At 42.6% G+C, this 12,575-nt stretch overlaps 1 protein-coding gene across 1 annotated transcript in view; it reads left to right on the top strand.

Annotated features, from left to right (window-relative positions):
* Nucleotides 1-12,575, top strand: part of dntt (deoxynucleotidyltransferase, terminal) — a gene marked incomplete at both ends in the record, with an annotated part of 71,611 nt that overhangs the window by 36,300 nt on the left and 22,736 nt on the right. The window contains 3 exons of the mRNA XM_080538017.1: nt 5,881-5,983; nt 9,849-10,097; nt 10,313-10,396. Coding sequence (XP_080394143.1) covers nt 5,881-5,983; nt 9,849-10,097; nt 10,313-10,396 — 436 coding nt within the window. The remainder of the gene's footprint in view (nt 1-5,880; nt 5,984-9,848; nt 10,098-10,312; nt 10,397-12,575) is intronic.

Below are 12,575 nucleotides of genomic sequence, written 5' to 3'. Positions count from 1 at the left end.
TGTGTTTCTGTTTTTATGTTCTGTGAAGTCACCAAGGCCGTGTCATTGCTTTCTACAAATATCACATTGGCATCAACATTTAAAAGTTTAATCCAGCAAATAATGTTTTAACAAAAGTTACTTGATACGTGAATGCACACACGATTAAATGGTAAATGGACTGCACTTATATAGCTCCTTTATCCAAAGCGCTTTACAACAGCCTCATATTCACCCATTCACACACACATTCACACACCAATGGCGGCAAACTACCATGCAAGGCGCCGGCCCGCTCACTGCGAGCAATTTAGGGTTCAGTGTCTTGCCTAAGGACACCTCGACATGTGGCCAGCCGGGGCTCGAACTGCCGATCTGCCAACCTTGCGAATGGCGGCTCTACCTCCTGCGCCACAGCCGCCCCCCGATTAGTAACTACTATCATGTGCAGGTGCTAAACATGTTCTATACGGGATTGTTCTAGATTCTAATTAGGCCTACTACCCTTAGAGTGTCTGCTTAGAGTACACAGACCCACCCACTATTTATCAGGTGTGATTTCCACTAACAAAACAACTGTTCCTCAAGATGCTACTGTTGTACTCTTGCACTGTTAGCATTGTTAATTGCACACAAGTGAATCATCTAAAAACCCAGCTGTTGTTTCTCTTTGCAGATACTTCCAAGCTCAGCAACACTTCCAACACATTTTTTTTATTCACAACATAGTCATACACATTAGCTGTGAATTCACACCATGTATATAAATGTAGATGTCTCCAGAACTATTTGTACTTGGTCTGAGAATTGGTAGGTACACACTTACAAATAAGGGTTTCAAAAGGGCACATATCGGGAAACCCTTTGAAGAACCCTTTTGGGTTCCGTGTAGATCCCTCAACTTGACACCCAAAAGCATGGTACATGGTACCCAAATGGTTTTAATAGTTGGGAAGAAATCTCTCACCCGAGAGAGAGAGTCTGACACACTGTCATCTCTTTTTTCGCTGACTGGGGTTGATTTAGAGGAAGTATCTGCATAGACATGGCTATAAACTGATGCCCTGCTCTGACTGTAGAAACAGCTGTTCTTGATGTAATAGAAACTGCTTAGTACAAATTAGCTCATGGAGCACATACACATAGATAAAATATTATATATTAAAATGTAATAATTCAATTGGGTTTAATCTGTCTTGAATTTTCCTGTGAGAAACTCTTTTCTCTATTTCCATCCAGTGAAGATATGCAGCCATGTTGTCATTAAAACTGAAATAAACCTAACATAAACCTCCTCCTGGGGTGGTTTAAATATAATTGCTAATCCAGGTTTAAACTTGGTTTAAACTGATTGGTGCAACAGACTTGAATTTAATCTACCGTAGGTTTAAACCTGGATTTACCAGAGGTTTAGATTTAAAGCAGGATTACATTTAAACTAGGTTTAAGATAGTTTAAAGTTTGGTGCATCAGGATTAGTAGATACACCTTGATTTATTCTAGTTTAAAAGTTAAACCACGTTGGTGCAACCCAAGGCTGGTGTTTGAGAGTTGATTGGGGGTAAACTGGATTTATGTTGATGATTTCCCTCTCCTGAATACAGTAAGTGAGTAAGTCAAATGTATTTCTATAGCACCTATCCCAGACCAGGGGTCACAAAGTGCTTTACATATATATGAACACAATAAAAGAGCAAAAGTTATAGCAGGTTAAAATAGGTAAACAAGTGAAAATAAGAACAAGTAACAAACAACATGTGTACAACAATATCGGACTTTTTTGCGCCACGGAGCTTATAAACACCACGCCGACATATTTTAGTTTAACAAGCATGTGAGAGTGGCTCGTTTAGGTTAATGAGCATGCAACAATGAATTGGCTCACGTTGTTTGCGTCATTGATCGGTTGTTGTGATCGGCGACTAGAAAGCATTATCGGATTTCCCCGATCTCATATTTTTACTGATTATCGGTCGATTCCGATTGCTAGCCGATCCCTCAGGGCATCCCTACTTTTGAGCCGGAGACTCAAACAGGTTCCCATGATTCAAACATCCACTTGATACCCACCATAAATCATCCTCTATGGGGAAGATGGCTCAAATGTTAACCCTATGAGAAAAAGGGAGACCTCTAGATCTATTGTTTGAGAGAATGAATGAGGTTGTCAGCCTTTAAGTCCAAATATTGTTTGCATGAGTTACCAATAAGAATTTGATCGTACCTTGAATCTAAATGTATACCCCATTTCCATTACACCCCTGAATCATTTGATATCAAACATATGCATACATGTATGTGTAGTGTCGACACTTCACAGTATGTCAGATAAGGACATCCCTTTTGTGTCTACAATATCGGCAGTCTTCTTTGCCCACATTTATGCTGACACAGAGGCTTGTATGTGCTCACTCATGCTCAGAATGAGTGTTCTTTATTACTCAGTAACCCAGGGAGAAAATGATGATTCTCATAAAAGTGGAAGATTCTGACAGCTGAGGCAACAAAAAGAGAGCTTTTAGACTTAATGATGCAAGACAAATTGCTTGTTTGAATAATGAAAAAAGTCAAATCCATTAATATGCTTCCTGCTCTTAATGGCCAGTTTTAATTAAATGTTGTTTTACATGTAATTATATTCTGGGTGTGTAGAGGGAAACTAAGCACACACCCCTCCTTTACTGGAAGTAGGCAGGTTTTTTGAGAGGTCACACACCAGTTGTAGTGGCCCATTAAAAAACCAAATGGACATTGTTGCCAGAGCTCATTCTGAAAAGATGGAAATTCAATTGCCTCATTGGCCCTTAGGCCCATAGGAGCTCACCTTAGAGTTGATTAACTTAACTTTTCATGAACAGTTAGGTCCCGAAATATTTGGACAGTGACCCAATTTCCATAATTTTGGCTCTGTATGCCACCACAATGGATTAGAAATAAAACAATCATCAAGATGCAATTGTGTGCAAAAAAAGTGCAGACTTTCAACTTTAATTTAAGGGGTTGAACAAAAATATTGTATGAAACGTTTAGTAATTGCAACCATTTTTGTACACAGTCCCCTATTTTAAGGGCACAAATGTACTGTAATTGGACACATTAACATACTCGTAAATAAAATGCTAATTTTAAATACTTTCGAGAATCTTTTGTAGGTAATGACTGTTTGAAGTCTGGAACTCATGGACCAAATGCTGGGTTTCCTCCTTTGTGATGCTTTGCCAGGCCTTTACTGCAGCTGTCTTCAGTTGTTGTTTGTTCATGGGTCTTTCTGCCTTTAGTTTTGTCTTCAGCAAGTGAAATGCATGCTCGATCGGGTTGAGATTGACTCAGCCATTACAGAATATTCCACTTCTTTGCCTTAAAAACCTCCTTTCTTGCTTTCGCAGTATGTTTTATGTAATTGTCCATCTGTACTGTGAAGCACCGTCCAATCAACTTTGCTGAATTTGGCTGAATCCGAGCAGACAGTACAGTATATCCCTAAACACTTCAGAATTCATCCGTCTGATTCTGTCTTCTGTCACATCATCAATAAACACGAGTGACCCAGTGGCATTGGAAGCCATGCATGCCCATGTCATCACACTGCCTCTACTGTGTTTTACAGATGTGGTATGCTTCGGATCAGGACCCATTCCAAGCCTTATCCATACTTTTTTCCCATCATTCTGGTACAGGTTTATCTTAGTTTCGTCTGTCCAAAGAAAGCTGTTAGATGTTTTTGGAAAAGTCTAATCTGGCCTTTCTATTCTTGAGGCTTATTTTGCAGCTTGTGGTGAACCATCTGTATTTGAACCCTCATGAAGTCTTCTCTTTATGGTAGACTTAGATAATGATATGCCTACCTCCTGGAGACTGTTCATTTGGCTGGATGTTGTGAAGGGTTTTTTCTTTACCATGTAAAGGATCCTGCGATCATCCACCACTGTTGTCTTCTGTGGACGTCCAGGCCATTTTGTGGTGCCGAGCTCACCAGTGTGTTCTTTTTTTCTCAGAATGTTAATCAGAGCTGTTGATTTTGGCCTCTCCTAATGTTCCAGCTACCTCTCTGATGGATTGTTTTGTTTTTGCAGCCTATGGATGGCCTGTTTCACTTGCATTGAGAGCTCCTTTGCCAAAATCTTATGCGTTCCCAGCAACAGCTTCCAAGTGCACATGCCACTCTTGGAATCAACTCAGATTTTTTACCTGCTGAACTGATAAAGAAATAACAAAGGAATAGCCCATACCTGTCCATAAAACAGTTTTTGAGTCAATTGTCCAATTACTTTTGGTCCCTTGAAAAAGAGGGGGCTACATATTAAAGAGCTATAAGTCCTAAACCCTTCCTCCAATTTAGATGTGAATACCCTCAAATTAAAGCAGAGAGTCTGCACTTTAAGCCCATATTCATTATATAACTTTAACTTGAATATGTTTTGGTAAACAGCTAGTATAACATAGATTCTGTCAGTGTCCACATATATACAGTGGAGTGCAAAAATCTGGGCATTCCTAGTCAAAATGCCTTTTACAATTAATATCTAAGTGAAAAGAAGCAAACTTAACCTCTAAATGGTACAAAGTTAAACATGACACATTTCATCACATTTTAAAGCAAGATTAGTTTTCCTTTTTTTCTTTTTACAGTTTCAAAATAATAAAACAAGGAAAAAGGCCTTGTGCAAAAGTTTGGGAACCCTGTCAGCTAGTACTTTGTAACTACTCCTCGGCAACTATAACAGCTTGCAAACGCTTCCTGTAGCCAGCTAAGAGTCTTTCAATTCTTGTTTTGGGAATTTTTCCACATTCTTCCTGGCAGAACACATCTAGCTCAGAAATGTATTCTTCGGCGTTGTTGCATGCACGGCATGTTTAAGATCTATCCACAGTCTGGGGACTGTGATGGCCATTGCAAAAACTTCATCCATCTTTCCTGGAGGTACTTCACGGTTGATTTTGAGGTATGCTTCGGGTCATTGTCTTGCTGGAATACCCAACCTCTCTTCAACTTCAATTTCTGGACTGATCTTTCGAACATTCCTCTAGAATGTCTTGATATTTGGTGGAATCCATTCTTCCTTCCACCCGCACAATGTTGCCTGTCCCCCCAGCTGCTACACAACCCCAAAGCATAATGGATCCACCTCCATGCTTAACAGTTGGCAAGGTGTTCTTCTCTACAAATGCTTCACCCTTTTTCTCCAAACATACCTTCTTTCGTTGTGGCCAAAAAGTTCAATTTTGGAACATTGTTCCAATAGGCTTCGGGTTTCTCAAGGTTTTCTTTTGCATACTTCAGACGCTTAATTTTGTGTTGAGGTCGTAGGAAAGGCTTCTTTCTGGCAACTCTGCCATGTAGGCTAGGCCTTTGTTGTTTAAGGTACGCTGTATTGTTGTCCTGTGTACAACTAGACACCAGACAAAACAGCCACCGCAGTCGGATACTTTAGAAGGCATGGAGTTACTTCCGAATATATAGTTCAACCCTGGAATTATATTCACCTGAATCATTGAAGCCCTAATGAGTAAATTACCTTGGTCTGGGCCTTAGTAATCATCTTCTCAAAATGTACCAAAGAATAATCCGAAAGGGTTCCCAAACTTTTGCACAGGGTCCTTTTCCTTTTTTATCATTTAAAAACTCTGAAAAAGGAAAATAAAAAGAAACCTTGCTTTAAAATGTGCAGAAAGGTGTCATGTTTAACTTTTAGTGTTCAGGTTTGCTTTCAATCACTTGGAGATTAATTGTAACAGACATTTAAACCAGGGGTGCCCACATGTTTGCACCCCACTGTATGGACCTAACGGTATGATAACATGGCAATCATAAGTCATATTCTTATGGGTACTGATAAATAGCCTACAGTTGCAATGACTGGTGATGACAGTGGTGTTAAGTCAGTTTCTCTCTGTCTCCAGGGGGAAGGAGTATGGGCATGATGTGGACTTCCTCTTGACTACGCCTGGAACTGGTACAGAAGAGGGGCTCATACCTCGTGTCATAGACAGGCTGAGACACCAAGTAAGTTCATCTATTACTGCACACAATGGGAGCTCCATTTGATCTGTCTGGGGGGATTGACCATTGTGCGGGTGAATAGAGAAGGAGGTGCACTTGTAAACCGTTTCCCTCAGATGAAGAAATCGGGAACCGTTCAGACCGTGGACAGATCCTGAGACTCCAAATACAGTGGCACAAAATCGAGGTACAGAGAGAAGGAGACAGAGAAGGGGGTGGAGGGGAGTGGGGGTCAGCTGGTGCCCCACCCCCCCGAGATGAATGTCATGTTGGAGTTGGTGAGAAAAGAGGCGTGTTTGATGAAGAGAACAGCCACGGTGTCTCGCTGCAGGCCTGTCTTTGTCATTGCTGAGTTTAAAATTAAACCTCTCCTGTCCCTCCTGTCCCCTACCAGCAGCCTCCTGCCCCTCCTGCCCCCTACCAGGTGCCTCTGTTTGCTTCAGAGATCCAGCCCTGCTCATCATCACCTCGTTGTTCCAAATGTTCCAACTACTCTGGGTCCTTCCCGCCTGTGTGACCAGGGGGGTCCCAGAGCGAGTAGTCCAGGGGGTGTAGGGGGTTGGGGGGGGGGTAGAAAATGAAGAGTCCACAGGGATGGGACTACAAGAGACTGTGATTAAGTGGAGGTACCAGAGGTTGACTCTAAGTCGCGTAACCTTGTCATCTGCGATCTGGTCCCCGGGGTACCGTGTCGTCACCTAGGCCCACTATCATTCCTTCTGCCTGTGGGGAGGTAAAAATACATCTCTCTCGAAATGTCCTTGAAAAATGGCCTCATCATGTTTCTTCCCCCGCTGGTTATAAAAGCATAAGCTTGGGGACTGAGGCAAGGTCAGCCAACCTCCCGTTTCTATACGAGACGGATGAGATTCAGCTTTGCTCTGGTAATAGTAACAGATAACATGAGAGGACGGTGCCTCATTCACTATCCAGACTGCGGAATGCTCACTGTCTGGATGGGAGATTCACATCCAGTGCAGTCCACTTTACAGAAAGTAACCTCTCACATGATATGATATGATATCATATCATATATATATATATACGAGGTCGGCATACCGTCTCGGACGGACCTGGGGTGATAGGGCCTTTTCAGCCGCAGCCCCGTCCCTCTGGAACGCCCTCCCCAACCACATCAGACAGGCCAACACCCTCCCAACATTTAAACAGGCCCTCAAAACCCACCTCTTCAAGCTTGCCTTCACCAGTTAACCCTCTCCCCCTCCCCTTCCCATGTGTCCCCAGCACTACCTTAATTAGGCCCCAAGACTTTCTTTTATTTATTTTTGTTCCTTTTTATTATTACTACTCAATCTTTTCAGTTTGTAAAACGTCTTTGAGTGTCTAGAAAAGCGCTATATCAGTCTAATGTATTATTATTATTATTATTATTATTATTATTGTTATTATTATTATTATTATTATTATTATTATTATTATTATTATTATATGATATGATATGACATGATATAACTATAGATATCTTCCCTCCAGGCAGGACCTGCCATAATACTGTACCTCAATGGTATCAGTGGTAGCCACAGAATATGAATTAGATTCGTTTAGGTTAGGTTAGTTATGAGGTTAGAATCCCCAATGTGGGCTGTATGGTTAGGAGCACCAGGGTGAGTTTTCCTGTGAGTTATATGTTAAATTACTGATTCAATGCCCGCTGTAAACGCTGGGGTTATTGGAGAGGCAGGGGCGGTTATTCGTTTTGACGAAATTCTAATAATATATCCATTTAAAGGAGAACTTCAACAGATTGTTGCTTTCACTGACATTGGAAGACCACACACACACACACACACACACACACACACACACACACACACACACACACACACACACACACAGCTTTAATTTCAGTAATCAGACTTGACCGTCCCAGCAAAGCTCTGAATCAAAGGAAATCACAGTTCAAACACACCGGGCTAACATATGCTAATCTTGGACTTGAAGGGAAGGTTTGATGTCTCTTGTTCTGAGTCAGAGCGAATATGACATTACATCACAGCACCCTGTGTCCCCGCCACCACCGCTCCCTTCGCCCTCTCGGTCAGGTGGCCATGATGCCAGTCTCTTGTCGGCTGTTTGTTACATTCCTTACATTCTCCAGAAAGAACCAAATAAGTCATCGAAAGAAACCAAATTGGCATGTCACTACACGTGTGTGTTTGTGTGTGTGGGGTGTGTGTGTGTAGGGTTGGGTCGAGTTCTCCCCGAAAAAAAACAGAGCTTGGGAAAAGATTAACTTCTTGTCGCCTGCCTCTGTAATTCCTTCTGTAAACAGAAAGCAGCTTACTTCCAGATGCTCGCTGACATTACCTGCTGCGTAGGAGATGATTAGAGCTGAACAGCCCTCAGCACTGTTGAGATGGAAACTTTGAGACATCCTGTTTTACTGTGGATTTGTGAGGGGGTGTCCGGAGGCTTCTTTAGCCAACGAAGGGCAACAACGTTCCGACACTTAATGGTCTGTAAAAACTGTCGCTAACTCATTAATCCTCTGGCTTGAGGCGTCCGTATGATTCAACACAGATGTACAGACACGAAGGGACAAAAATAACCACCGATAAATGAAGACGTGACCTAAATAAGGGCCTTTTAAGCGAATCAAAGTGGTGAGCAATATATGCTAACAACTTGTGGCAAGACAGTTCTTAGGGGCTATTTTGATTCAAGTTATGTCTCTGGTCTACACACTATTTACAGCATTTGAAAGTAGCAATGTTGGGCTCATAATTAATAATGAGTGCTGCCAATATATTCTGTTATATCATGTGAGAAGAACAGTGTTTCATAAGGCTGGTTAGAAGCTGCCTGAATAATGAAAAGGAGTGGACTCAGAGCTGCACATTATCTTGCAACTATGGCTCCATAAAGGTAGAGTCAGCGATGTAACATAGCCACGAATGAGCCACTACCTGGGGAGATAACTAGCTGAATCAAACACAATTTCACTCGCTAGCCTTTTTGTCAGGAGGTTGCATTGCTTGTGTGTCTCAGAGATTTGCTAAGAGTGAAATATCTTGCTAGGGTTAAGATGAAACATCTCTCAAGCTATTGCACTTCTTTTTCAATGTAATGTAATATGTTGCAGTGTGTGTCTGAAAATCTTTATGGTGCTTTCTGGACCAGGTCTCTCAAAAAAAAGAGATTTTTAATCTCAGTGAGACTTAACCTGGCTAAATACAGGTTAAAAATACAAATAAATAAATAAATAATCACAGTTGAGTCTACCCCAACAGTTACTGTGATTGCTGGCATTAAATTGACGATTTGTAATCTTAATCGCTTTAGCATAATCAGCCAGACCAAAGCCCAGAGGAAATCAATCCTGACATGCTCTCTCTCTCCCTACTGCCTAATCTTCTCTGCTCCCTCTCTCATCTCGTCCACCTCTCTCTCTCTCTCTCTCTCTCTCTCTCTCTCTCTCTCTCTCTCTCTCTCTCTCTCTCTCTCTCTCTCTCTCTCTCTCTCTGCTGAGTACTAACGTCTTACTTGGGAGTGATTGCCATTACCCGTGGAGTGAAACAATTTAGCCCTGAATCACAATGGCCTCCTGCTGGTTGGAAGTGGAAGGTTGTCATTTAGATGGGGTCTCACAGAACATAACAACCAGAAATATTGGTGACGACTCAATGACAAAGCAGCCAGTTTCAATGTGTATAGATGTTTCATGTTAATTGACTTATATACTGTAAGGCATTGTCTTCTGACCGGTGGCGTCATCCCAACACTTAGATATTTTCAGATCAGTGCCACTTTCAAAAAGCCTAGAACTTTGCATGCTGGTTTTACAAACCCATGACCTAAGTAACTAAAGCCTTCACACTTACGATAATGAACCTGTTCTATTCTCAAGGGTGTTCTGCTGTACTCAGACTACCACGGGTCCACCTTTGACATGAGCAGGCTGCCATGCCGCAGGTTTGAGGCCATGGACCACTACCAGAAGTGCTTCCTGATCCTGAAGCTGGAGCAGGGGCTGGTGGAGGGGGGGATGCAGAGGGACCAGGGGGACAGCAGGGACTGGAGGGCAGTACGCGTGGACCTAGTGGCCCCACCGCTGGACCGCTACGCCTTCGCTCTCCTGGGATGGTCTGGCTCCAGAGTATGTAGGGGATAAATCATTATTCATATTCTTCTAATTATTATTATTAGTATTGGGGTCTCCAATAGTCTCCCTACACACTGTCACAGCAGATGTCTAGATGTTTGACCAGGGTAGCAGGAAAGGAATTATAAAACTGATGAGGATGTATATATGAGTTATATATTTTTAAAATATCTATATTTTAGATAACTGTATATTCGGTTGTTCCTCAGCAGTTTGAGAGGGATCTGAGGAGGTTTGCCAGGCTGGAGAAGCAGATGCTTCTTGACAACCACGCCCTGTATGATAAAACCAAGGTACGGCGTATCTGTGTGCTACCTCAGACAACCACGCCCTGTATGATAAAACCAAGGTACGGCGTATCTGTGTGCTACCTCAGACAACCATGCCCTGTATGATAAAACCAAGGTACGGCGTATCTGTGTGCTACCTCAGACAGAGTACAACTGATGTGATGAGGAGCACCATATGACCAGCAAGGAGTACCTTGCTGCTTGAAAGTATGTGAACCCCTTGTGCAATTATAGTTTTTGTAGTTTTTTTTTGTAGTTTTTTTGTTTTTCACATGAAATCTTTATTTACAGTAGGGTGCAAAAATGTCTAATTTAGTTTTCCTACTACATGCATGAGTTCCTCTAAACCAACATATGGAATTGGTAAATATAAACCTGTTATATCAGATAAAAAAGACAGTTCTGGTTAAATAAAAAAAGATCTATGATTGCAGAAGGGGTTCACATACTTTCAAGCAGCACTGTATCTTTACCTACTCTGTGTGTGTGTGTGTGTGTGTGTGTGTGTGTGTGTGTGTGTGTGTGTGTGTGTGTGTGTGTGTGTGTGTGTGTGTGTGTGTGGGGGGGGGTGTGGGGGGGGGGGGTCTTTGTGTCTTTGGTTTTTAAGTTTAAGTTCTCAAAGCCTGAGCTTATTATAACAACAATTAAATGAGTGCCTTAACTCTCCAACATCTCCTAGCAGAGCCTTTGTCCTCAAAGACTATTGGAAGGATTAGGCATGAATGTTTGAATGCCTCTGCTGGGAATCCCAATTATTATATCAATATACTGTATGTGCCTCCTCTGAATGAGCAGAAAGTTGATAATATCATTATATCAACATTAGTGTGAGGGCAACATTTTAATTACAGCCCTGTGCACTTTGAGGGAGATGACGCAGTTTATACACACGCACACATTCACATGCACACGTGCACACATACACTCACTGAAAACTTGATGACCTTTAACGAATGCTTTTGGGCTTCGTTCAGAATGCGTTTGGGTTCCATGCAGAACCCACAAAGGATTCTACATGGAACCAAAAAGGGTTCTAAATGGAACATTAAGGGGTTCCAAAAGGATTCTTCCACAGGGACAGCTGAGAAACAGTGAGACCTCATGGGAGGTGACACATCTGTGTTCTAGGTGAAGTAAGTGAAGTTAATTTCACTAAAGCCTGGTACACATATAAACATAATCTGGCCGATTTTGGCCCGATTTCCCCCCCTTCCGACCAAGGACAGCAAACGCCCGATTATCGGATGGCTCTAAAGATTATCCTAGAAGATTATCCTGTGGTGTGAGGTGTGTTAAGAGTCCATTTCTCCCGGCGATCTGCTCGGAAAATGGTCTGGGCCGACGATCGTAAATGTTAAACGTGTTCGATATTTACGATCAAAAGTCTTCTTGTCTGTGGTCAAAACTGACAACTCCCGAGTCCGATTGTGACGTGGAATGGAATGTAGCCAATCAAGAAGGGAGCTGACTGACGCGTCTTCTTCTTTTCGTTCTTCTGCACTTTATTTCCCCTGTAGCACATGGCTGCCTCTACAGGTCAGTCAGGGTACTACTACCCCGATCACGCGATATTTCTGGCTTGGGGGACGAGACTCCAGACTATCGGAGGACAGATCTTTATGCATGTGGTCGTATATCGGAGCACACCACACACAATACGATCAAAACTGTTCAATCCATTATTTTTTATCTTCATGTGTGGGGTCTCTCTCAGACCCTCTTTCTCGACACTGCACTCTTTGCACTTTTATTTGTACTGCACCTTGCTTTTGGTGTATTTTATCTATTTTATCTGGTTTTTTAAATCTGTATTTTATCTCTTTTATCTTGTTTTTCTCTTTCTCTTTTATCTGTTAAGCACTTTGGGTGTTCCGCCGCCGGGCACCTGCTTGGCCGTCCTTGTGCGGGGCCTCTTGGGTCTGTGCTTGCTTGGCTGGGCCGGGTGTGTTGGTGGTGGGGCGGGCTGGGTGCGTGGGGCGGCGGGGGCTCCCCGGGGGGGGGGTCCCACCGCTGGGTACTGGTACACCGCTGGGTACTGGTACACCGCTGGGTACTGGTAGGCAAACTGGCTAGTAGTCGCTCTATGTGTAGAGGGCTGCCAGGGAATTTTTTTCCTGGCTACATAGTGTACAGGTTTTTACTTTTGCCTGCTCGTGGCTCTGTCAGTATTGATTGATTGACT

This window comes from Nansenia antarctica, assembly GCF_963989245.1.
Source record: "Nansenia antarctica genome assembly, chromosome: 1".
Classification (NCBI taxonomy): Eukaryota; Metazoa; Chordata; class Actinopteri; order Argentiniformes; family Microstomatidae; genus Nansenia; species Nansenia antarctica.
This window is presented reverse-complemented; position numbering and strand designations above follow the sequence as displayed.